The sequence below is a fragment of the Palaemon carinicauda genome, chromosome 2 (genome assembly GCF_036898095.1).
Source record: "Palaemon carinicauda isolate YSFRI2023 chromosome 2, ASM3689809v2, whole genome shotgun sequence".
NCBI lineage: Eukaryota > Metazoa > Arthropoda > Malacostraca > Decapoda > Palaemonidae > Palaemon > Palaemon carinicauda.
In genome coordinates, this window is record NC_090726.1 from 12,958,458 (window position 1) to 12,985,889 (window position 27,432).

The 27,432-nt window shown below is 39.9% G+C and overlaps 1 protein-coding gene and 1 long non-coding RNA gene across 2 annotated transcripts in view; one reads left to right on the forward strand and one right to left on the reverse strand.

The window, feature by feature from the left end:
* The window catches only part of LOC137615289 (uncharacterized), a 26,859-nt gene extending 4,623 nt beyond the window's left edge, over positions 1-22,236 (forward strand). Inside the window, exons 2-3 of the long non-coding RNA XR_011039206.1 lie at positions 20,409-20,576; positions 21,996-22,236. This is a non-coding gene — a long non-coding RNA (uncharacterized lncRNA). The remainder of the gene's footprint in view (positions 1-20,408; positions 20,577-21,995) is intronic.
* A 4,051-nt stretch (positions 22,237-26,287) lies between these two features.
* Positions 26,288-27,179, reverse strand: LOC137615235 (axoneme-associated protein mst101(1)-like). Its single transcript, XM_068344934.1, has 2 exons — positions 26,943-27,179; positions 26,288-26,545 (listed from the first exon to the last, which is right to left on the reverse strand). The coding sequence occupies exons 1-2, from the start codon at positions 27,177-27,179 to the stop codon at positions 26,288-26,290; spliced, it is 495 nt and encodes a 164-aa protein (XP_068201035.1).
* Positions 27,180-27,432: the final 253 nt, after the last annotated feature.

The window sequence follows — 27,432 nt, forward strand, 5'->3', positions numbered from 1 at the left end:
AAGTTTGTTACACAAATCTGGATGTTTAGTGAAGTTTGTTACACAAATCTGGATGTTTAGTGAAGTTTGTTACACAAATCTGGATGTTTAGTGAAGTTTGTTACACAAATCTGGATGTTTAGTGAAGTTTTTTACACAAATCTGGATGCTTAGTGATGTTTGTTACACAAATATGGATGTATAGAGAAGTTTGTTAGACAAATATGGATGTATAGAGAAGCTTGTTACACAAGTATGGATGTTTAGTGACTTTTGTTACACACATGTCAATGTTTCGTGAGGTTTGTTATGCAAATGTCAATGTTTAGTGATGTTTGTTACGCAAATGTCGATGTTTAGTGATGTTTGTTACGCAAATGTTGATGTTTAGTGATGTTTGTTACACAAATGTCAATGTTTAGTGACTTTAGTTATTCAAATGTCAATTTTTATTGACGTTTGTTACACAAATGTCAATGTTTAGTGACGTTTGTTACACAAATGTCAATGTTTAGTGACGTTTGTTACACAAATGTCAATATTTAGTGACGTTTGTTACATAAATGTCAATGTTTAGTGATGTTTGTTACATAAATGTCAATGTTTAGTGATGTTTGTTACACAAATATCAATGTTTAGTGAAGTTTGTTACACAAATCACAATGTTTAGTGACTTTTGTTACAGATGTGAGCGGTTAGTGACGTTTGTTACACAGATGTGAGCGGTTAGTGACGTTTGTTACAGATGTGAGCGGTTAGTGACGTTTGTTACACAGATGCGAGCGGTTAGTGACGTTTGTTACTCAGACGTGAGCGGTTTGTGACGTTTGTTACACAGACTTGAGCGGTTTGTGACGTTTGTTACACATACGTGAGCGGTTTGTGACGTTTGTTACACAGACGTGAGCGGTTTGTGACGTTTGTTACAGACGTGAGCGGTTTGTGACGTTTGTTACAGACGTGAGCGGTTTGTGACGTTTGTTACAGACGTGAGCGGTTAGTGACGTTTGTTACAGACGTGAGCGGTTAGTGACGTTTGTTACAGACGTGAACGGTTAGTGACGTTTGTTACACAGACGTGAACGGTTAGTTACGTTTGTTACACAGATGTGAACGGTTAGTGGCGTTTGTTACACAGATGTGAACGGTTAGTGGCGTTTTTTACACAAATGTCAATGTTTAAGTGAGTTTGTTACACAAATGTCAATGTTTAGTGGCGTTTGTTACACAAATGTGAACTGTTAGTGGCGTTTGTTACACAAATGTGAACGGTTAGTGACGTTTGTTACACAAATGTCAATATTTAGCGACGTTTGTTACACAAATGTCAATGTTTAGTGAAGTTTGTTACAAATGTGTCAGTGTAGTGACGATTGTTACACAAATGTGGGTGTTTGGTGACCTTTGTTACAGAAATGTGGGTGTTTGGTGACGTTACACAAATGAGGGTGTTAAGTGAAGTTTGTTACACAAATGAGGGTGTTAAGTGAAGTTTGTTACACAAATCTGGATCTTTAGTGACATTTGTAACACAAATCTGGATGTTTAGTGAAGTTTGTTACACAAATCTGGATGTTTAGTGAAGTTTGTTACACAAATCTGGATGTTTAGTGAAGTTTGTTACACAAATCTGGATGTTTAGTGAAGTTTTTTACACAAATCTGGATCTTTAGTGATGTTTGTTACACAAATATGGATGTTTAGAGAAGTTTGTTAGACAAATATGGATGTATAGAGAAGCTTGTTACACAAGTATGGATGTTTAGTGACTTTTGTTACACACATGTCTATGTTTAGTGATGTTTGTTACGCAAATGTCGATGTTTAGTGATGTTTGTTACGCAAATGTCGATGTTTAGTGACTTTTGTTACTCAAATGTCAATTTTTAGTGACTTTTGTTACTCAAATGTCAATCTTTAGTGACGTTTGTTACACAAATGTCAATGTTTAGTGACGTTTGTTACACAAATGTCAATGTTTAGTGATGTTTGTTACACAAATGTCAATATTTAGTGACGTTTGTTACATAAATGTCAATGTTTAGTGATGTTTGTTACACAAATGTCAATATTTAGTGAAGTTTGTTACACAAATCACAATGTTTAGTGACGTTTGTTACACAGATGTGAGCGGTTAGTGACGTTTGTTACACAGATGTGAGCGGTTAGTGACGTTTGTTACACAGATGCGAGCTGTTAGTGACGTTTGTTACTCAGACGTGAGCGGTTTGTGACGTTTGTTACTCAGACGTGAGCGGTTTGTGACGTTTGTTACTCAGACGTGAGCGGTTTGTGACTTTTGTTACACAGACGTGAGCGGTTTGTGAAGTTTGTTACACAGACGTGAGCGGTTTGTGACGTTTGTTACACAGACGTGAGCGGTTTGTGACGTTTGTTACACAGACGTGAGCGGATTGTGACGTTTGTTACACAGACGTGAGCGGTTTGTGACGTTTGTTACACAGACGTGAGCGGTTTGTGACGTTTGTTACACAGACGTGAGCGGTTAGTGACGTTTGTTACACAGACGTGAGCGGTTAGTGACGTTTGTTACACAGACGTGAGCGGTTAGTGACGTTTGTTACACAGACGTGAGCGGTTAGTGACGTTTGTTACACAGACGTGAGCGGTTAGTGACGTTTGTTACACAGACGTGAGCGGTTAGTGACGTTTGTTACACAGACGTGAGCGGTTAGTGACGTTTGTTACACAGACGTGAGCGGTTAGTGACCTTTGTTACACAGACGTGAGCGGTTAGTGACGTTTGTTACACAGACGTGAGCGGTTAGTGACGTTTGTTACACAGACGTGAGCGGTTAGTGACGTTTGTTACACAGACGTGAGCGGTTAGTGACGTTTGTTACACAGACGTGAGCGGTTAGTGACGTTTGTTACACAGACGTGAACGGTTAGTGACGTTTGTTACACAGACGTGAACGGTTAGTGACGTTTGTTACACAGACGTGAACGGTTAGTGGCGTTTTTTACACAAATGTCAATGTTTAAGTGAGTTTGTTACACAAATGTCAATGTTTAGTGGCGTTTGTTACATAAATGTCAATGTTTAGTGATGTTTGTTACACAAATATCAATGTTTAGTGAAGTTTTTTACACAAATCACAATGTTTAGTGACTTTTGTTACAGATGTGAGCGGTTAGTGACGTTTGTTACACAGATGTGAGCGGTTAGTGACGTTTGTTACAGATGTGAGCGGTTAGTGACGTTTGTTACACAGATGCGAGCGGTTAGTGACGTTTGTTACTCAGACGTGAGCGGTTTGTGACGTTTGTTACACAGACTTGAGCGGTTTGTGACGTTTGTTACACAGACGTGAGCGGTTTGTGACGTTTGTTACACAGACGTGAGCGGTTTGTGACGTTTGTTACAGACGTGAGCGGTTTGTGACGTTTGTTACAGACGTGAGCGGTTTGTGACGTTTGTTAGACGTGAGCGGTTTGTGACGTTTGTTACAGACGTGAGCGGTTAGTGACGTTTGTTACACAGACGTGAACGGTTAGTGACGTTTGTTACACAGACGTGAACGGTTAGTGACGTTTGTTACACAGATGTGAACGGTTAGTGGCGTTTGTTACACAGATGTGAACGGTTAGTGGCGTTTTTTACACAAATGTCAATGTTTAAGTGAGTTTGTTACACAAATGTCAATGTTTAGTGGCGTTTGTTACACAAATGTGAACTGTTAGTGGCGTTTGTTACACAAATGTGAACGGTTAGTGACGTTTGTTACACAAATGTCAATATTTAGCGACGTTTGTTACACAAATGTCAATGTTTAGTGAAGTTTGTTACAAATGTGTCAGTGTAGTGACGATTGTTACACAAATGTGGGTGTTTGGTGACCTTTGTTACAGAAATGTGGGTGTTTGGTGACGTTACACAAATGAGGGTGTTAAGTGAAGTTTGTTACACAAATCTGGATCTTTAGTGACATTTGTAACACAAATCTGGATGTTTAGTGAAGTTTGTTACACAAATCTGGATGTTTAGTGAAGTTTGTTACACAAATCTGGATGTTTAGTGAAGTTTGTTACACAAATCTGGATGTTTAGTGAAGTTTGTTACACAAATCTGGATGTTTAGTGAAGTTTTTTACACAAATCTGGATCTTTAGTGATGTTTGTTACACAAATATGGATGTTTAGAGAAGTTTGTTAGACAAATATGGATGTATAGAGAAGCTTGTTACACAAGTATGGATGTTTAGTGACTTTTGTTACACACATGTCTATGTTTAGTGATGTTTGTTACGCAAATGTCGATGTTTAGTGATGTTTGTTACGCAAATGTCGATGTTTAGTGACTTTTGTTACTCAAATGTCAATTTTTAGTGACTTTTGTTACTCAAATGTCAATCTTTAGTGACGTTTGTTACACAAATGTCAATGTTTAGTGACGTTTGTTACACAAATGTCAATGTTTAGTGATGTTTGTTACACAAATGTCAATATTTAGTGACGTTTGTTACATAAATGTCAATGTTTAGTGATGTTTGTTACACAAATGTCAATATTTAGTGAAGTTTGTTACACAAATCACAATGTTTAGTGACGTTTGTTACACAGATGTGAGCGGTTAGTGACGTTTGTTACACAGATGTGAGCGGTTAGTGACGTTTGTTACACAGATGCGAGCTGTTAGTGACGTTTGTTACTCAGACGTGAGCGGTTTGTGACGTTTGTTACTCAGACGTGAGCGGTTTGTGACGTTTGTTACACAGACGTGAGCGGTTTGTGACGTTTGTTACACAGACGTGAGCGGTTTGTGACGTTTGTTACACAGACGTGAGCGGTTTGTGACGTTTGTTACACAGACGTGAGCGGTTTGTGACGTTTGTTACACAGACGTGAGCGGTTTGTGACGTTTGTTACACAGACGTGAGCGGTTTGTGACGTTTGTTACACAGACGTGAGCGGTTAGTGACGTTTGTTACACAGACGTGAGCGGTTAGTGACGTTTGTTACACAGACGTGAGCGGTTAGTGACGTTTGTTACACAGACGTGAGCGGTTAGTGACGTTTGTTACACAGACGTGAGCGGTTAGTGACGTTTGTTACACAGACGTGAGCGGTTAGTGACGTTTGTTACACAGACGTGAGCGGTTAGTGACGTTTGTTACACAGACGTGAGCGGTTAGTGACGTTTGTTACACAGACGTGAGCGGTTAGTGACGTTTGTTACACAGACGTGAGCGGTTTGTGACGTTTGTTACAGAGACGTGAGCAGTTAGTGACGTTTGTTACACAGACGTGAACGGTTAGTGACGTTTGTTACACAGACGTGAACGGTTAGTGACGTTTGTTACACAGACGTGAACGGTTAGTGACGTTTGTTACACAGACGTGAACGGTTAGTGGCGTTTTTTACACAAATGTCAATGTTTAAGTGAGTTTGTTACACAAATGTCAATGTTTAGTGGCGTTTGTTACACAAATGTGAACTGTTAGTGGCGTTTGTTACACAAATGTGAACGGTTAGTGACGTTTGTTACACAAATGTCAATGTTTAGCGACGTTTGTTACACAAATGTCAATGTTTAGTGAAGTTTGTTACAAATGTGTCAGTGTAGTGACGATTGTTACACAAATGTGTCAGTGTAGTGACCTTTGTTACAGAAATGTGGGTGTTTGGTGACGTTACACAAATGAGGGTGTTAAGTGAAGTTTGTTACACAAATCTGGATCTTTAGTGACATTTGTAACACAAATCTGGATGTTTAGTGAAGTTTGTTACACAAATCTGGATGTTTAGTGAAGTTTGTTACACAAATCTGGATGTTTAGTGAAGTTTGTTACACAAATCTGGATGTTTAGTGAAGTTTTTTACACAAATCTGGATCTTTAGTGAAGTTTGTTACACAAATCTGGATGTTTAGTGAAGTTTGTCAGACAAATATGGATGTATAGAGAAGCTTGTTACACAAGTATGGATGTTTAGTGACTTTTGTTACACACATGTCTATGTTTAGTGATGTTTGTTACGCAAATGTCGATGTTTAGTGATGTTTGTTACGCAAATGTCGATGTTTAGTGACTTTTGTTACTCAAATGTCAATTTTTAGTAACTTTTGTTACTCAAATGTCAATCTTTAGTGACGTTTGTTACACAAATGTCAATGTTTAGTGACGTTTGTTACACAAATGTCAATGTTTAGTGATGTTTGTTACACAAATGTCAATATTTAGTGACGTTTGTTACACAAACGTCAATGTTTAGTGATGTTTGTTACACAAATGTCAATATTTAGTGAAGTTTGTTACACAAATCACAATGTTTAGTGACGTTTGTTACACAGATGTGAGCGGTTAGTGACGTTTGTTACACAGATGTGAGCGGTTAGTGACGTTTGTTACACAGATGCGAGCTGTTAGTGACGTTTGTTACTCAGACGTGAGCGGTTTGTGACGTTTGTTACTCAGACGTGAGCGGTTTGTGACGTTTGTTACACAGACGTGAGCGGTTTGTGACGTTTGTTACACAGACGTGAGCGGTTTGTGACGTTTGTTACAGACGTGAGCGGTTTGTGACGTTTGTTACACAGACGTGAGCGGTTTGTGACGTTTGTTACACAGACGTGAGCGGTTTGTGACGTTTGTTACACAGACGTGAGCGGTTTGTGACGTTTGTTACACAGACGTGAGCGGTTAGTGACGTTTGTTACACAGACGTGAGCGGTTAGTGACGTTTGTTACACAGACGTGAGCGGTTAGTGACGTTTGTTACACAGACGTGAGCGGTTAGTGACGTTTGTTACACAGACGTGAGCGGTTAGTGACGTTTGTTACACAGACGTGAGCGGTTAGTGACGTTTGTTACACAGACGTGAGCGGTTAGTGACGTTTGTTACACAGACGTGAGCGGTTAGTGACGTTTGTTACACAGACGTGAGCGGTTAGTGACGTTTGTTACACAGACGTGAGCGGTTAGTGACGTTTGTTACACAGACGTGAGCGGTTAGTGACGTTTGTTACACAGACGTGAGCGGTTAGTGACGTTTGTTACACAGACGTGAGCGGTTAGTGACGTTTGTTACACAGACGTGAGCGGTTAGTGACGTTTGTTACACAGACGTGAGCGGTTAGTGACGTTTGTTACACAGACGTGAGCGGTTAGTGACGTTTGTTACACAGACGTGAGCGGTTAGTGACGTTTGTTACACAGACGTGAGCGGTTAGTGACGTTTGTTACACAGACGTGAGCGGTTAGTGACGTTTGTTACACAGACGTGAACGGTTAGTGACGTTTGTTACACAGACGTGAACGGTTAGTGGCGTTTTTTACAGACGTGAACGGTTAGTGGCGTTTTTTACACAAATGTCAATGTTTAAGTGAGTTTGTTACACAAATGTCAATGTTTAGTGGCGTTTGTTACACAAATGTGAACTGTTAGTGGCGTTTGTTACACAAATGTGAACGGTTTGTGACGTTTGTTACACAAATGTCAATGTTTAGCGACGTTTGTTACACAAATGTCAATGTTTAGTGACGTTTGTTACAAATGTGTCAGTGTAGTGACGATTGTTACACAAATGTGGGTGTTTGGTGACCTTTGTTACAGAAATGTGGGTGTTTGGTGACGTTACACAAATGAGGGTGTTAAGTGAAGTTTGTTACACAAATCTGGATCTTTAGTGACATTTGTTACACAAATCTGGATGTTTAGTGAAGTTTGTTACACAAATCTGGATGTTTAGTGAAGTTTGTTACACAAATCTGGATGTTTAGTGAAGTTTGTTACACAAATCTGGATGTTTAGTGAAGTTTATTACACAAATCTGGATGTTTAGTGAAGTTTGTTACACAAATCTGGATGTTTAGTGAAGTTTGTTACACAAATCTGGATGTTTAGTGACGTTTGTTACACAAATGTCAATGTTTAGTGACTTTTGTTACTCAAATGTCAATTTTTAGTGACGTTTGTTACACAAATGTCAATGTTTAGTGACGTTTGTTACACAAATGTCAATGTTTAGTGACGTTTGTTACACAAATGTCAATATTTAGTGACGTTTGTTACACAAATGTCAATATTTAGTGACGTTTGTTACACAAATGTCAATATTTAGTGACGTTTGTTACACAAATGTCAATGTTTAGTGATGTTTGTTACACAAATGTCAATGTTTAGTGAAGTTTGTTACACAAATCACAATGATTAGTGACGTTTGTTACACAGATGTGAGCGGTTAGTGACGTTTGTTACACAGATGTGAGCGGTTAGTGACGTTTGTTACACAGGTGTGAGCGGTTAGTGACGTTTGTTACACAGACGCAAGCGGTTAGTGACGGTTGTTACACAGACGTGAGCGGTTTGTGACGTTTGTTACAGACGCGAGCGGTTATTGACGTTTGTTACACAGACGCGAGCGGTTAGTGACGTTTGTTACACAGACGTGAGCGGTTAGTGACGTTTGTTACACAGACGCGAGCGGTTAGTGACGTTTGTTACACAGACGTGAGCGGTTAGTGGCGTTTGTTACACAGACGCGAGCGGTTAGTGGCGTTTGTTACACAGACGTGAGCGGTTAGTGGCGTTTGTTACACAGACGCGAGCGGTTAGTGGCGTTTGTTACACAGACGTGAGCGGTTAGTGGCGTTTGTTACACAGACGCGAGCGGTTAGTGGCGTTTGTTACACAGACGTGAACGGTTAGTGGCGTTTGTTACACAGACGCGAACGGTTAGTGGCGTTTGTTACACAGACGTGAACGGTTAGTGGCGTTTGTTACACAGACGCGAACGGTTAGTGGCGTTTGTTACACAGACGTGAACGGTTAGTGGCGTTTGTTACACAGACGCGAACGGTTAGTGGCGTTTGTTACACAGACGTGAACGGTTAGTGGCGTTTGTTACACAGACGTGAACGGTTAGTGGCGTTTGTTACACAGACGTGAACGGTTAGTGGCGTTTGTTACACAGACGTGAACGGTTAGTGGCGTTTGTTACACAGACGTGAACGGTTAGTGGCGTTTGTTACACAGACGTGAACGGTTAGTGGCGTTTGTTACACAGACGTGAACGGTTAGTGGCGTTTGTTACACAGACGTGAACGGTTAGTGGCGTTTGTTACACAGACGTGAACGGTTAGTGGCGTTTGTTACACAGACGTGAACGGTTAGTGGCGTTTGTTACACAAATGTGAACGGTTAGTGGCGTTTGTTACAAAGTAAATCAGCTTACAGAAATGTGAATGCTTAGTGGCAATGTTTAGTGACGTTCGTCACAAAGTGACTGCTTACGGAAATGTGAATGTTTAGTGACAATGTTTAGTGACGTTAGTTACATAGTGACTGCTTACGGAAATGTGAATGTTTAGTGACAATGTGACAATGTTTAGTGTCGTTCGTTACAAAGTCACTGCTTACAGAAATGTGAATGTTTAGTGACTGAATGTTTAGCGAAGTTCGTTACAAAGTGACTGCTTACAGAAATGTGAAGGTTTACTGACTGAATGTTTAGTGAAGTTCATTACAAAGCGAGTTTGGTTACAGAAATGTGAATGTTTAGGGACAATGGTTATAGAAATGTTAATTTTTAGGGAGTGTGGTTACAGAAATGCGAAAGTTTACTATCTCTCTTCACACAAAAGGTTTAATGGATATTTGTATTATACAAGGGTTAATGTTCAAAGGCTCTGGTTAGTCTTTTGAAAGTTTAGTGACCTGGTTACACACTTGTGAATGTTTAGTGACCTGGTTACACACTTGTGAATGTTTAGTGACCTGGTTACACACTTGTGAATGTTTAGTGACCTGGTTACACACTTGTGAATGTTTAGTGACCTTGTTACACGCTTGTGAAGGTCTAGTGACCCTTGCTACACACTTATGAAGGTTCAGTTACTGTGGTTACTGCCTAGTGAAGGTTTGTAATTGGTTACACACTTTATAAGGTTTAGTGACTGTGGTTACACACTAGTGAAGATTTGTGACTGTTTAATCACTTGTGAAGGCTTGTGACTGCTTAATCACTTGTGAAGGCATAGTGACAATGGTTACATACTTATGGAGGTTTTGTAAGCAATCTTAGTACTTTTGTTTGTTTTTAACTAAAATTTTTATTTTCAATGAAATCTAGTCTGCGCTTTTACGTTCAAAGGCATGTAAATTGAAAATTAAGTTTGACATGGTACTATAAATATCAGCGGAAGCGGAATTCTCTAAGAAATTGGAGAGTGCTGGTTATTTTGGCATTGTCCTTTTGAATGGAGGCTGGGGCATAACGCCTTCCATATCAGTCAATTAAAATTTGAAGTTTTTCTTGCTAGATTCAATGTTTAAAACTGAGACTGATTAAGAGTATTTGCGCATGACTTGTTTGTATTGGAATTTGCCAGCTTTTTTTTTCTTTTACTTAATTACCAGAAGTTTTAATATTACGAGATTCCAAATATTTACAGTATGTATAAGTTACATGATCCAAAACATCCATTTTTCTACCCATCCCCATTCAGATCCAGTATGACTATTAACATACTTATCCACGAGCGATGTACAATCCCTCAAATTTGTGTAAACAATTTCCGTAATTGGTTATGATGGAAATGTTCTGTTCTGTGTATAGTTATTGTTGCTCAATTGAATGTATAAAAAAATAAACCTGAAATAATGACCGACGGTGCAAGCATAAACAGCCTATTGTACTTCTTACTAGAACTAGGTAGCAGTGATGTAATGCTAATTTTTCAAGCATAGTGAGCCACGGCGGAGAAAAAACCATAAGGTGTAGATGAACAAGATAATTGAAACTTTAACTTCCAGCCAGTTTCACGAACTATATTTCTCCAACTGGGTTAGCTTGTTATTTTTTTTGCATTTCTTGTCAGATGTATTGCTACAAATAACTTTACCCAATTCCCCGGCCTAAAACCTAGGTTTCTTACAAAGTCCCTCATAACTGTCTGAAATGTAATTGGTACAAAAACAATAGAAAAGGTGGTTTACCTCATTCATGGTCAGAAATGCCTAAAATAAGATATCAAATCGGCAAAATACATGGTTTATGTATTTGGTTTAAATTTAAAGTATCAAATTTAACCTTTTTATTTAAAAAAAGTTAGAATATCTTAACTACCAAAGGAACATGACGTTTCTAGTTATTTTAGATTTTGGGCTGAAGCCATGTCGTCCTGATGGAAGTTCCTATAGGGTAGCTTCCTAGGATATATTACAACTACGGCGATATTCCCAGAGAATTTACCTTAGGGTACCCAGAATTCTAACTCCTGGAGTGAATATCCCTAATAAAAGAACCAGGGATATCGCGAAATATCAGAGGACATATTCTTGACACGCCAAATGGCAATCTGCACCCCGAACAGAGATAACACTTCGAAGGGGTCAATTGGCAAGAAAACGAAAACGTGAAAGAAAAAGGAGAGCCGCTCGCAAGGCTCTCTCTTCTCCCGTTTCGTAAGCGTGCATTGCGCCGATCTTGGCACCATCTGTATTCCTTTTTGCGTAGCTTAACAACTGTGTTTTTTCCAGTGTTTCTCGCAAAATCTTGGATTTAATAAAGTTATTATGCTTTCTCCAACTTCGTCTGCCTCTGATAAGTTGAGTATTATTTCTTTTATGTATGAATGTAGGCTCTTGGTAATTTTTATAGTGATTAATAGTAATAATCTTTGTTACAAGAGCAGTTGCCTACCGGAGGCGTCCTGGACGCTGTCACTCGCTAGGTATGAGTTTTAGTTAGCTAGAGCGACGTTCCCGGCTGTTTTGCTTTAATAATTTTAGCTGTTTAGCGTTACATAGGATTTCCTTATTCGTGCTTTTAGTATTTCTTGTTTTGGCGAAGTATTCGCCAATTCTGGCCTACGCCAGACCATGTAGCCTAATCGTTTGGCCCTAGTACTTTCCTGCATGATTTTTGGATTTCCGAGTGTTTTAAAATTTTGTTGAAGCTTTAGGCAGTTTTATACATTTAAGATTGCTGATTTTTTCCAAGATAGTATACGAGTGAGTTTCGGTGATTTAGGTAATCGATTCTCTTGGCGTCTAGGCTAAGTTGCCTATGGGGCCTTAGTATACTTTCTCATACTCCCCGGTTGCTCTCTTTTCTTCGGAGAAGGTATGCAATCCCTTTCCCTCTGTTTAAGCCTTGGGCTTAACCCTAGTGGTTTATCTGAATTAACTTTCGATACAACTATATTGGTGTTACTGTTCCTTCCTGTTCCAGTAAGTCTGGCTTCAGAGAGGGGGCAGAACATCAGAGTTCTTAGTCTGAGTCTGTGTTTGTCTGGCTTGGGGTAGTCTCTCCCTCGCTAGTCTGACGCAGACATAGGAGGCTTAGCCTCCTTAGGTCACTTCCGAAGGTTTCTGTACGAGATGATTCCTTCTTCTTGTGATCTAGCAGACTAGTCCTTGTTGCTGTTCTCGGTGGCGAGGATAAGATCCTTTCCCTGGGAGTAGCAACACCTACCTTGCTTTGGTTCAGTGGGAGTTGGCAAGTATTGCTGGTCTCCCTTCTTGGATCTCCCTTAGGCTAAGAAGAGTTTTCTTGGCTGCGGGTGATTCTTTACTAAAGCAAGGTTGGTAGGAGCCTCTTCGTTCCTTCCCCCTTTTTTTTTTCTGTAATGGCCTAGCCGTTACAGTACTGTACGTCGTTCTACATCTGGACCTAGTATAGGTTAGGATGTGGAGTTGACTCAGTCCCTTGCCGGCCGGCAGAATGTGCTGGCCGGCAAAGGTCTTCTGCTTTGAGTGCTGCCCGGACCTCCCTTGGTCCCTCATCCATGTCTGTCTGTAGAGCCAGACGACATTGGTCAGGAAGCCTGAATTAGATTCTCCCCTTCCTTGTATGCACTTTTTTGGATTGCCGGGCTTTGAGGTAGTACACTCTCTTATCCCGGCATCCATTCTGTTTTCTTCTAGTGTTGTACCCTAGCCGGCTGCCGGCCTATGTGGCCGGTAGTCGGACAGTCGGAGTTCTCTGGTTCTGCCGTCCGGCAGTTACTGCCGGTCGGCACATGCATTTGAACCAGCGTTCTGCCGCCTTATAGCTGTTAAGTAGTATACTTTAATGCTAGTTATGGGGAGTGCCGGCCGGCACATTACCTTCTATACTGTACCAGTATTCTTCAGTATAGCATATACTGTAGGGAGAAAACTATAGTATAGTATTGTTACAACACTGTTTAAAAACACTTTTGTGTTGTCTTGCACAGCCCTTTGGTGTTGCCTTACAGATAAGAAAGTGAGTTCTTTCTTGTGTACTATCCGGTATTTTAAAATCATACCTTAGGTGTGAGCTACATCTGTTTCCTCTGGAAATTTTTCATTGGTTACTCTAGGACAGATTAACCATACGATTTTATTATCTGTAAGGCTGCAACATTTGACTGTGCGGGAAACACAAGTGTGTCTCTTTCCTTTCTGTTTTGTTATGCTAAACTGTGCATATCCAGTGATAAGTAGTTCACTTGATACTCATGGAAATATCCTCTCTTTACAGGAGGACCATCCGAAGTGCGGAAGTGTTTTCTGAAACGTCCGCAGCAATAACTTCTGCGGACATGAGTTATGTAGGAGGCACGCAGCATGCGCTGTCTCCAAGGGTGATCTCCGGTATTGGGACCCTCAGGTATGTACCGTGTGCTCTAACCTGATTACTGAGGCTTTTGATTCCCCTAGGACGGCGGAATCAAGGGATTTAGCAAGGGAGAAGCTTCGTGCCTGGGTAAGGGGCTTCCAGAAGAACACCTCTGGACCTTATCTTCCAAGTGAGAAGATGAGGGCTTACCTTTTCCCCAGGGCATCAGCTGATGCAGTGATTCCCCAGCCTCAAGAGGAGATCCCCCTAGTTCAGATCCCGGTGGATGCTGAAGTCGCGGTCGCCTTGCAGGACATCCAGTTGGACGACAGGATGTCAGACGTGTCCGAGCGTCTGGAGGAAGACCTCCTGGCAGAAGGCCAGGATGAAGATCAAGCCCCAGACATTTTAGAGGAAGAGGCCGACGAGGCGTCGGCTGCTCCGGTTCAGGTCCCTGAACCTATTCCCTCAACATCGTCCGCTCTCCCAGTAGAGCTGGGACAGGCCCTCTCCTCCATTGTTGGAATGATCCAACAAATGCAGAAGGAGAATAATGAGAAGGCGGCTGCAATGGAACTGCAGATGCAGAAGCTTGCAGCATCACGTGGGCCCCAGAAGAGGCTCAACGTGAAAGACCTTTCCTTGTGCTCAGATGCTAACCCATGGAGATATGCTGAGCACATGCCGATGACGATCGGAAAGATCGTCATGTCGGATAAGTTGGGTTCAGTTCCCCTAGAGGAGGTGGAATTCTGGCCCAGCAAAGGGTCATATCCGGACTGTTATGTCCGTTTGAGGAAGGAACCAGCTTCAAAGGAGGAGACAGAGCCGAAGGAGGTCATAGTGATGGACCATGCTAAGGCTCAAGCTTTGTTTTAATCTTCAATGAAAGAGAGGGGCTTCACGAACTCAAAGGTGGCTGCATTGAGTAAGAAGCACCCTTCCTTTGTGTCCTCTCCTGCTAGAGCCTTCCCCTTTTTGCAGAAAGGGTTTGCGGCTGTGTTAAAAGCAGTCGAGGCTGGCAAACCATGCCCCTCCTTGGAGGAGTGTAAACCCTTGTCGCTGGCCCTACCTATGGACCACAAGGACTGGAAGGACGTCCATCTTACCTTCTCAGTCAGGAAGTTGGAGGCTGATATTGCCGGACGTCAGTTCGATGAGAACCTCCCTAAGCTGTCTGACTTTCTTTTGCGGCGGGAGCTCGAGACGAAAGAGACTGGCTGCCTCAATGTCTCTTCAGACCACTCTTGAGACGATGGCAAGTGACCCCAAGGTCCATGAGATGTTCATGGTAGTGGCCAAGACTCATCTGGCCACAGTGACGAAGGATCTTTACAGCTTCGTCAGGGCGAGGAGAGCTTGTAGGGAGTTTGTGTTCGCCTCGGCTGCAGTGAGGCACGAGCCAAGGAAACTAATCTCCTCCAACATTTGGGGCAAAAACCTTTTCCCTAACGAATCGGTCAAGGAGGTTGTTGATAAGGCCGCCACGGAGAATAGGAACCTTCTCCAGAAGTGGGGCCTGTCTATCAAGAGAAAGTCTTCCCCGGATGAGGGTCCCCAACCAAAGAGGAAGACTAAGAGGACTAGGCTACCTACTCGGCCGGCCAAGCCATTTAGACAGCAACAGCAATTGCCGATGCCTTCAATGCCCCAGGTGGTGGCACAAACCCCGACCACATTCCAGTGGGTACCCCAAGCCGTGTCGACACACTCCCCGGCATTAAACCCAACGTTCGAATGGCAGTTAACTTCCTTTAGAGCAAAGCCTAGAGGAGCAGCCAGAGGCTTGTCTAGGCGCCCCTCAAGGGGAAGGGGATTCAGGGGTGGTCGCGGTCAGGGAGGCAAGACCTCAGGACAACAGTCCAAGTGAGATGATACCGGTAGGAGGGAGACTTCAGAATTTTCGGGATCGGTGGACCTTTGATCCCTGGGCCTACAGCCTACTCAAAAACGGACTGGGCTGGAGCTGGTACAGCACTCCACCCCCGTGCCCTCGGTTTTTCCAACACTCCACCCCCGTTCTGGAGTAGTACATCCAAGATCTGTTGGAGAAAAAAGTGATCCGAAGGGTAAAGTCCATCAAATTCCAAGGGAGGCTGTTTTGTGTTCCCAAGAAGGACTCGGAAAAACTCAGTGTCATTCTGGACTTGTCGCCACTCAACAAGTTCATAGTGAACTGCAAGCTCAAGATGCTAACACTGCAACACATAAGGACCTTACTGCCCAAGAGGGCATTTACCGTCTCCATAGATTTGTCAGATGCCTATTGGCACGTTCCAATCAATCGTCGACTCTCCCCCTAACTAGGGTTCAGGCTACAACGAAGACTATACTCCTTCAGAGCCATGCCATTCGGGCTAAATATAGCCCCAAGGATCTTCACGAAGCTTGCGAGTGTAGCTCTCAAACAATTACGCCTAAAGGGAATTCAGGTAGTAGCCTACCTGGACGACTGGCTGGTGTGGGCAGCATCCAAGACAGAATGCTTGTAAGCTTCCCTGCAGGTGATCCTGTTCCTAGAGTATCTAGGCTTCAAGATCAACAGAAAAAAAGTGTGTACTTTCTCCATCTCAAAAGTTCCAGTGGTTGGGAATCCACTGGGACCTAATGTCACACCAATTCTCCATCCCGGCGAAGAAAAGGAAGGAGATAGCTGGTTCTGTCAAGAGACTTCTGGATTCCGAAAGGATATCAAGACGCGAACAGGAGAGAGTACTGGATTCTCTCCAGTTTGCTTCGGTAACAGACCCGGTGCTAAGAGCACAGCTAAAGGATGCAACCGGAGTTTGGAGAAGTTATGCATCAAACGCGCGAAGAGATCTGAGAAGACCAGTTCCGCTTCGTCTACGTACTCTTCTCAAGCCTTGGTCCCAAGCCAGACTACTAAAGAAGTCGGTACTACTTCAGCCACCTCCCCCGTCAGTGACTATTCACACAGACGCCTCGAAGGAGGGGTGGGGAGGTCATTCTCATCGGAAGAAGGCCCAAGGGACCTGGTCCAATCTATTCAAGACATTTCACATAAACTTTCTAGAAGCTATGGCAGTGCTCCTTACCTTGAAGAAAGTCTCCCCGCGTCGCTCGATCAACATAAGGTTGGTGCTGGACAGCGAGGTGATTGTGAGATGCTTGAATCGACAAGGATCAAGGTCGCCACCTCTCAACCAGGTGATGTTGGCCATCTTCCGACTGGCGGAAAAGAAGTGGTACCTGTCGGCAGTTCACCTTCAAGGAGTCCGCAATGTGACAGCGGACGGCTCTATCCAGGTTCACACCGATAGTCGGAATGGTCCCTAGACGCAGGATCATTCTCCTTCATCTTGAGTCAAGTCCTAGAACTGCAGATAGACCTCTTTGCGACGAAAGACAAGAAGTTGCCCCTGTACGTGTCCCCGTACGAGGACCCCTTGGCGGAAGCAGTGGACGCGATGTCCCTCGACTGGAACAGATGGTCCAGGATTTATCTGTTCCCTCCTCACAACCTTCTGTTGAGGGTCCTCAACAAACTGAGATCCTTCAAGGGGGTAGCGGCAATAGTGGCCCACAAGTGGCCGAACAGCGTGTGGTTCCCTCTGGCATTGGAACTACGGTTGAAGTTTCTACCGCTACCAGATCCAGTTCTGACCCAGCGAGTCCAGAAGTAGACTGTCTGCGCTTCATTACAGAAAACCCGGACCCTACAGCTCATGATTTTCTCTCCCTAGCTGTGAGAAAGCGTTTCGGGATTTCGAAAGACAGCATAGACTTCCTAGAGGATTATAAGTGCAAATCTACTAGAAGGAAATATGAGTCATCTTGGAGAAAATGGGTGGCCTTTGTCAAGGCGAAGAATCCGCAGGAGATCTCGACAGACTTCTGCTTATCTTTCTTCATCCACCTACATGGTCAAGGGTTGGCAGCTAACACGATTTCTACGTGTAAGTCTGCTTTGACAAGACCCATTCTATATGCCTTCCAGGTCGATCTCGCTAACGAGATCTTTAATAAAGTTCCAAAAGCTTAGACCTTCAGCACCTCCAAAGCCCATTTCATGGTCTTTAGATAAAGTTCTTCATTTCGCTTCACTGTTGAACAATGAGTGTGCGTGTTAAAGGATTTGACCCAAAAAGTTATTTTCCTATTTGCACTCGCGTCCGAGGCCAGGGTAAGTGAGTTTGTAGCCCTCTCGAGAGAGGAAGGTCGTGTTCAGTTCTTGGATGGGGGAGAGCTGAACCTGTTTCCGGATCCTACGTTTCTCGCCAAGAACGAGTTACCCACCAACAGGTGGGGTCCCCGGAGAATCTGCCCTCTGAAAGAAGATGCATCTCTGTCCAGTAGAATGCCTAAAGGTCTATCTTTGTAGAACTTCAGACTTCAAGGGTGGTCAACTATTCAGGAGAGAAACATCAGGCTCAAATTTATCACTGAAACAACCCAGGGCGAAAATCACATATTTTATTCGCAGAGCGGATCCTGACAGTACACCCGCTGGTCACGATCCGAGGAAAGTTGCCTCATCCTTAAATTTCTTTAATTGTATGGATTTTGAACATCTTCGTTCATACACTGGCTGGAAGTCTTCCAGAGTGTTCTTTCGTCACTATGCGAAGCAAGTGGAGCAACTAAAGAGGTCTGTGGTAGCAGTGGGTTGCGTCGTTAACCCTGCTGTTTAACTCTGCGAGGAACAGTGGATTTAATTGGGACGATTAATTCCAGGGTGAGTGTGTAGTTACATACTGTACTACAAACTAAGTGTGAGGGCACCGGGTTGCCCATGTTGACTGTTCCACTTTCAAAGGTGAACTTAGCATAAGTGCAGACATGTGTGCCGAACGTTTCTAACGCTAATGTGACTGATTAGTAATACAGACTTTTATAACTTTGATACCTCGGTATGTTAAAAGTGGCACTAATGTATTTCTTTAAGATAAACAAGTTTCTGTTTACTATCATGCTTATACTTAAATTTTTGGTTATCCTCCTCTTATATATATATATATATATATATATATATATATATATATATATATATATATATATATATATATATATATATATATATATATATATATATATATATATATATATATATATAATTGTTGTTAACCTGTTTATTTATTGTCTGTCAATAAACTTGTTCTTGAGAACCTTGCGTCTCCTTCACCTGTGTCAATTTATTGATAATAATTGAGCATTCATTCTATGTATATTTATCTGGGATAATTCTAATAGATTGTTCCTTTATGCAAGCTAATTTTGCATTCGTTTATGCTTTCCCTTAGCGGGAGGACTCCATCCCCTAGGCCTAAGGGGACGGTGGCGGATATACAAGTTTCCTCCTATGCGGATATAAACCTTTGTCCAATACAGTATTGAACGGAGAACTGGTCGATATTTCATATTGACGCAGTGGTTCTTTATAAACTATGCTTTACATAATATAGGGTGAGACCACTATATTGTCTTGCGTGTTATTCATACATAGGTATATGTACTCTTCGAGACTTTTCCAGAGTCTAGTAGGACTCTTCCCTGTAGGGGGCAGGAAGCTCTAACATGGTTTATGGTTAGTTGAAAAGATGTATAACGGTAACATCTTAGGTCTCTAGGTCTAGTCGACCGGGGAAATACCTCCGGGGAGTACGGCACGTTTTGAGAATCCACAGATACAGTAATGCTCTGGTATACTTCCATCAGGACGACATGGCTTGAGCCCAAAATTTTTGGGTGAGATGGCCATGTCGTCCTGATGGACCCGCCCTTCCCTTTTTATGAAAGGGCTGTAGGTCCCCTCCCTGCATACAGTATCTGTAGCACCTCGTGTATCGCTACAAGGAATACAGATGGCGCCAGGATCGGCGCAATGCACGCTTTCTTGCCAATTGACCCCTTCGAAGTGTTATCTCTTTTCGTGGTGCAGATTGCCATGTGGCTTGTCAAGAATATGTCCTGATATTTCGCGATATCCCTGGTTCTTTTATTAGGGATATTCGCTCCAGGAGTTAGAATTATGGGTACCTTAAGGTAAATTCTCTGGGAATATCGCCGTAGTTGTAATATACCCTCGGAAGCTACCCTATAGGAAGTTCCATCAGGACGACATGGCCATCTCACCCAAAAATAGATTTTTCGCTTCACTCAAAATCCGTTTTATTTACCACCTCTCATAAAAGGCTAGTTTTTTAAAACCTGTATTTCTTCGATAATTGGGTCATATTCAAATAGGAATCCCCTTTGCTTCACTAAACCTGAAGCGCCTTAGATAGTAAGTATTGAACTCATTTTTTTATTTTCTTAAACATAGATGTTGCATTTACAGTAGATTCTAATCTTGATATATGACGTTTACTTGAATTTCTCATGACTTATCTTGCCAAGGTATTTCCTTTTATGGCGAATTCAGATTACATTTGAATTTGTTTTACTTGATGTCTTCGACTCATTTACTAGTTACTGGAGTTTAGTAAATGAAGTTCAATCTTTTCTTTAACAAATATGTAGGGAAGTTTTCACAAAAGTTGAATATGGAATTAATCAATGCAGTCTCATTAGTGTTTTTGCAGCAAGTTTATAAAATATAAACCTTGGGGGATTTAAATGTTTTCAATTTTGTCTGAAGTATTCTGCAGCTTCAGACACAAGTAGGTTGGTGTTTTTCCCAGTTTTATACATGCAGTTCAAGTGAATAAACACGTTAAAAATATTCTTAAAATATTTATTGGGATATATTCGCCACAAGTTGGAATGGAAATTTAGTAATAAAATATTGCTCTTATTACTCAAGAGTTTGTTTTTTTTGGTAAATATAGAAAAAAAATAGCTCTCTCGCTGGTAATGTCTTCATATGCAAGTCTTTTGGAATGGTAGATATTGTACATTAATTAATTTTTTTTTTACAGATTTTTTATTATCATACTGAGTGACGTGTTGAATCTTGAACGATAAACGGATGCATAAGGAACGGATTTTTTTTAAAAGGAACATCTCATTCAGCTGAACTGGAGTAAACAGATTAATAAGAATATTTACTTGAAAATTTACCCACAAATTCAAAACTTCCAGTACTGGTAGGTGGATAAAACCTTACTTTCAACATTTGTTAAGCTTTATGGTTATTATGCAAATAATAAATGATGAATGTCTTGAAATTAAATCTAAGAAATATAGGTAAGTTAGTTTAAATTGGTGATTAGACTGCACTAATTTAAAAGTAGTTATTTCTGGCGAAAATAATTATTTCTAAAGTTATTTAAGTTGTAAATTAGTTGGCCGCAACTTTAATATCAGAGGCGGTATAGTGATAGGGAAATATAAATACATTAAAGACGGGAGTGTAATTAATTATTATTAAAGGTTCATCAGTCCCTGGCTAAAGTAATTATTTTTATAAATTCAAAAGCATTTATGTTTGAACATATTGTTTGGCGTTAGTTACCAGTGTGTTAAGTTAGTATTGATGGACATATATTTTGGCGATAAATGTAAATGCACATGAAATCTCTCAAAACAAATTGATAATATAGAAAAGTAAAAAATATTAAAATTTATGATTGAACGAAAAAAAGTGTTACTTGGTGAAACCTTTACTATAGGCCGTAAACAATCGGACCAACCCGCACTGGCCAGCGTGGTGATGAAAACCAGGGTTAAAAGGTATTCTTTTAACCCTGATGAAAACTAGCCAATTCCCAGACAAAAATATGAACTTCTGAGGTTTTTGTAATGAAGTGGACCATAAACTGCTGCATTTTGTTGTTGTTTTATATTGTAGATAATTTCATTTACTTTGGGGTTTTAAATTTTTAAATTGAGTCGTTAAATATTTTCCTGTTCGAGGAAAGACTTATAACGAAATAAGAATTTGTGAGTGCTAGCATGATGTGCTTAAGATTGCGAATATAGATAACTTGTGAAATCACGAATATGGTTTACTTGTAGAATTATGAATATGGCTAACTTTTTACAGTGTGAATGTGAAACTTTTAATGTTGTGAATGTGTATAACTTGTTAGATTATGAATGTATATAACTTGAGACTGGGAACTTGTATAACTTGTTAGATTATGAATGTTTATAACTTGAGACTGGGAACTTGAATAACTTGTAAAATTCTTGTAAGATTGGAAACTTATAACTTGTAAGATTATTAGGTACAATTCTGTTCTCAGGTTGTTCAGATGTTCAGCTTCCTATAAAGATTGTTGGAACTGTGGTTTTACAATGGGTAAACAAAAAATGGAAACTGCCGATTTTCAATGGGTAGAACAAGGAAAATATATATAATTTTGAAAGGCAAGAGACAAATTAGCATTAAAGTCCTCGTAAAAATAAAAAATTATCTGATCCCAAGTGAAATAGGAATATAAAATATTTAAATGCAATTTAGCTAATTCTTGCTACAGCTAAGGTAAAGAGTAGGCCTACTTCCGGCAAAGATAGACTAGTTAGGATTTAATATGTACATTACAGGCTTTGATTTCTTCCAGGCTCATCCGGAACTCGTGTATGAAAATGAAGAAACAAGAATTGCAATCAGTCTGAACGTTGAAACTCCATCAGTAAAGCAATAGATTTTGAGAAAAATCAATAACGAAAAGACTACGAAAAAATGATTCTACAAAAACTGTTGATCTCGTTAATAAGTCTGTTGTAGCCAAAATACTGTTTTGACATTCAAAATTACTGTAGGTTGTAATGAGTATATTAAATAGCCACTTTTCCATTGTACTACAATTTTTCCAATACCTAATTTTTCATAGTTCTATTCTGATCTCGTCTCGTTACCGCTGCATTTGCAATATTTTTCTTTCTAGTTTTCAATCAATGGATTTTATTCTAGTCTATCATATGCTGTACTTTTCATTTCTTATACCTATTGCTGCGTTTTTCTTAGCTGTATTTTCCTAATTTTCTTAAGTGTTTTCCGGTTCTGTCTTGTTTACTTCGCATACTACTGCCTTTTTTTATGCTTTAGTTATGTTATTGATAGTATTGATTTTGGTTGCTGACATTTACCTGCAGTCTAGTCTGAGAGATAATGGTTAACGTATCTACACAGGTGTGCCGATTTGTAATTTTCTGAAGTTTAATGTTTAAGCAGTTTTAATTGTCTTTAACGACTGAATGTCTGAAGAGACTTTAGAAGAAAAGTTTTCCTTTCTACACTGGTTTCCCCAAGACTCTCATGGATTTTTTCCCTTAGTTCTTGTGGCAGGTTTCATGTTAATGTACTAAATATTTTTATGGTTTTTCCACAAGCATATATTCCAGTATTGTTCATGTGTACACCTGTTTTAAAAAATTTCTTACACAAAATCTTAGCATTTAGATATTAGGAAATATATCTAAGATTGGTATAGATCAACGAAGAAAATTGTTAAACTTTTATGGGCTTTAATTCAAAATATATTTCCACTTTTACATAGTTAATCCCAAAATTTTCTATTAACGCCACTTGGTATTTATAGTTCCTGAAAATCTTTTGTTAAAAAATTGTTTATCACTACAATAATCAGTTTGAATTTCCTTGTTTTGGAAGGTTCTTTACACACAAGTCTTGGTTTTCATGACACTGTAGTATTTAAGCTATTACTTTTTTTTTCAATATGTATGTCCTTGACGAATATCTTACGCCTTTGAGGTTGATTTTGGTCCTGAAATGTATTTAATTTTCATCTAGAATCTTAGTTAATTTTGGCCAAATTTGACTTGGGTGACATAAGGTAGATTTGAATGCGAATGCTATTTAGTATAATTTAATGAAATTAGTTGAATATTGAAGGCTCTAGAGCTCACGGGTAGAATAAAATATTTCATTGCTAAGGACATTACCCGAAATGTTATATTTATTTCAGAGGGTTTAATTCTTTGGAAACGCTTATAAGAAAGCTTAATATCCATGTAAGAAACTATTGATTCCTATATCTTTTTATATAGAGAACTTTAAAAAAGTTTTAAAATCTGCCTCGTCTATGGAGTGAAAATTTCACCGTACTAAAAATAGGAGGATTATTAGGAACCTTAATAACTGTATAGGTATGAAAGGGAGTGCGCGAGATGGCCTGAATCTTATATTCGGATATTTAGACAGGTTGATAGTAGCAATTAAATATTCTAATTTGGTTATATACTTATTACACTTTTCACACATGCCTAGATATATTTTATATGTAAATTAATCGTCCTTGTAAATTAATCTTTTTAAATGAAGACTTTGGTATTTAAGTTTAAGGTTTTGCTCAACATTTGATCATGCTAATGCTTATTTTTTTTTTCACCAAAATTGGACCTAAATGACGCAGGAGCTTATACGGGAACTATAAGATGACTTTTTTTTCACGAATAGGTTAACTTAGTAATAAACTTATTCTCATAGTATGGAATGCCCTTGAGTGGAAGAAATTTGCTACCATTTCACTGGTGCAATACGGAAACCTTATTAGTAAGTGTATAACCGTCAAATTTGTCGTACCTACCTAGCTTTTGAAGCAATTTGCAAATAACTATTTATAAAATTTTAACTTAACTATTTATAAAATTTTAACTTGTTTTATAAAATCTTAAATTTTGTATTGAATTTAGAACGTTCATAAAAATTGAGATGAAATTTCAATTACCGTAACTCAAGTAATTTTTCTGCTTAATTAAAATTGAATATTAATTTGCAAAAGGGAAATGCTCTCACCTTTATAAGAATAGGTCTGTAGTTCTCAATATATAGGGCAGAGCTGGTATAAAGCATAATTAACAGTTCTCTTATGTAAAATTACTCAAAAGTGAAACAAAATTGATTTCAAATATAGAATTCTAGAAAAAGGGAGAATGGTGGAATGTTTACTATAAGGTTCAGTATTTACTACAAGGTTCGTTAGCTAATTATCCTCTTATAAACTTTAAACTTATTTGGGGGATTTAACATCCATCATTTGTATATTAGTAGAGTATTTGAAAGCTTCTAATTTCGTAATATGGTTAGCTCTTTTAAGATAGGATAGTCAAACAATGACACTGCCTGACACTGCCAGAAAATTGCATTTTTAAGTAATCCTTTTTTTTCAGATTGCAGCCCATTAAAATTTGGCTTCGAATGGGGGATGGAACATCCATCTAAGGTCCTATAAAGGTAAGTTTACTGTGTAATCCAGTGTTTAAAATTTTATGTATGAACTAAGCAACATTTTTCCTTAAGTTCAAATGTCAGTAACTTAATTATGCTAATTTCAAAAAAAATTATCCATGCTAATTTCAATATAATTTGATCTTTAAATGTCCTTTTGGCTATAACTATTTATTATGTCACTTTAAGTTGCCTATTATTGTTTTTTTGTAGAATAAGTTACTTTATATCATGCATGATTTATAAACGAAATGGTTCGTATATCATGCATGATTTATAAACGAAATGGTTCGTGTTTTTTCGCAATTGTAAATCATTGCTCCTGTTTAACGTTAGTCATATTTACATGAATTAACAGAAGTTTCTGGTTGACTAAATTATTTTTATTTCAGATACGCACGTTGATGGACGAGCAAAGGAAAAAATGAAGAAAGGAGAAGTGTGAACAGAGAAAAGACAAAATCAAGAGGAGTAGAAGTGTGAACAGAGAAAATCAAAAGAACTAGATTATAGACTGAAACAAGACAATGAGTAATTTTGTAAGAGTAATTTAATAAATGCAACCATAAAAGAAGACGTGTGTTTATTAGCGTAGACGAAGACATTTAACTAAGAAAGCTCTTTTTTAATTAGCAGTAGTAATTTATTCATGTAATAGTTCTTTTCTCTCTTTCTGCTACGTTCTCTCTTTTATGCTGCCTGCTGCATTCTCTTCCTTTTCTGCTGCGTGCTGCATTCTTTCATTTTACTGCTGCGTGCTGCATTCTTTCTTTTACTGCTGCGTGCTGCATTCTTTCTTTTACTGCAGCGTGCTGCATTCTTTCTTTTACTGCAGCGTGCTGCATTCTCTTTCTTTTACTGCAGCGTGCTGCATTCTCTTTCTTTTACTGCAGCGTGCTGCATTCTCTTTCTTTTACTGCAGCGTGCTGCATTCTCTTTCTTTTACTGCAGCGTGCTGCATTCTCTTTCTTTTACTGCAGCGTGCTGCATTCTCTTTCTTTTACTGCAGCGTGCTGCATTCTCTTTCTTTTACTGCAGCGTGCTGCATTCTCTTTCTTTTACTGCAGCGTGCTGCATTCTCTTTCTTTTACTGCAGCGTGCTGCATTCTCTTTCTTTTACTGCAGCGTGCTGCATTCTCTTTCTTTTACTGCAGCGTGCTGCATTCTCTTTCTTTTACTGCAGCGTGCTGCATTCTCTTTCTTTTACTGCAGCGTGCTGCATTCTCTTTCTTTTACTGCAGCGTGCTGCATTCTCTTTCTTTTACTGCAGCGTGCTGCATTCTCTTTCTTTTACTGCTGCGTGCTGCATTCTCTTTCTTTTTACTGCTGCGTGCTGCATTCTCTTTCTTTTTACTGCTGCGTGCTGCATTCTCTTTCTTTTTACTGCTGCGTGCTGCATTCTCTTTCTTTTTACTGCTGCGTGCTGCATTCTCTTTCTTTTTACTGCTGCGTGCTGCATTCTCTTTCTTTTTACTGCTGCATTCTTTTTCTTTTTACTGCTGCATTCTTTCTTTTTACTGCTGCGTGCTGCATTCTCTTTCTTTTTACTGCTGCGTGCTTCTTTTTACTGCTGCGTGCTGCATTCTCTTTCTTTTTACTGCTGCGTGCTTCTTTTTACTGCTGCGTGCTGCATTCTTTCTTTTTACTGCTGCGTGCTTCTTTTTACTGCTGCGTGCTGCATTCTTTCTTTTTACTGCTGCGTGCTGCATTCTTTCTTTTTACTGCTGCGTGCTTCTTTTTACTGCTGCGTGCTGCATTCTCTTTCTTTTTACTGCTGCGTGCTGCATTCTCTTTCTTTTTACTGCTGCGTGCTGCATTCTCTTTCTTTTTACTGCTGCGTGCTGCATTCTCTTTCTTTTTACTTCTGCATGCTGCATTCTTTCTTTTTACTGCTGCATTCTTTCTTTTTACTGCTGCGTGCTGCATTCTTTCTTTTTACTGCTGCATGCTGCATTCTTTTTACTGCATTCTTTCTTTTTACTGCTGCGTGCTGCATTCTTTCTTTTTACTGCTGCGTGCTGCATTCTTTCTTTTAACTGCTGCGTGCTGCATTCTTTCTTTTTACTGCTGCGTGCTGCATTCTTTCTTTTTACTGCTGCGTGCTGCATTCTTTCTTTTTACTGCTGCGTGCTGCATTCTTTCTTTTTACTGCTGCGTGCTGCATTCTTTCTTTTTACTGCTGCGTGCTGCATTCTTTCTTTTTACTGCTGCGTGCTGCATTCTTTCTTTTTACTGCTGCGTGCTGCATTCTTTCTTTTTACTGCTGCGTGCTGCATTCTTTCTTTTTACTGCTGCGTGCTGCATTCTTTCTTTTTACTGCTGCGTGCTGCATTCTTTCTTTCTTCTGCTGCGTGCTGCATTCTTTTTTCTGCACCGTGCTGTATTCTTTCTTCTGCACCGTGCTGTATTCTTTCTTCTGCACCGTGCTGTATTCTTTCTTCTGCACCGTGCTGTATTCTTTCTTCTGCACCGTGCTGTATTCTTTCTTCTGCACCGTGCTGCATTCTTTCTTCTGCTGCGTGCTGCATTCTTTCTTTTCTGCTGCGTGCTGCATTCTTTCTTTTCTGCTGCGTGCTGCATTCTTTCTTTTCTGCTGCGTGCTGCATTCTTTCTTTTTACTGCTGCGTGCTGCATTTTTTCTTTATACTGCTGCGTGCTGCATTCTTAATTTATACTGCTGCGTGCTGCATTCTTAATTTATACTGCTGCGTGCCACATTCTTTCTTTCTTTTGCACCGTGCTGTATTCTTTCTTCTGCTGCGTGCTGCATTCTTTCTTATGCTGCATTTTCTTCTGTTGCATGCTGC

What these genes read in the sequence shown, in the direction of transcription:
- LOC137615235 (XM_068344934.1), bottom strand. Translation starts at nt 27,179, where the DNA reads ATGCAGCACGCAGCAGAAAAGAAAGAATGCAGCACGCAGCAGAAGAAA. An exon ending in AAAGAATGCAGCACGCAGCA is followed by an intron (nt 26,546 to 26,942) that starts GTAAAAAGAAAG and finishes GAAAGAATGCAG; the next exon opens with CACGCAGCAGTAAAAAGAAA.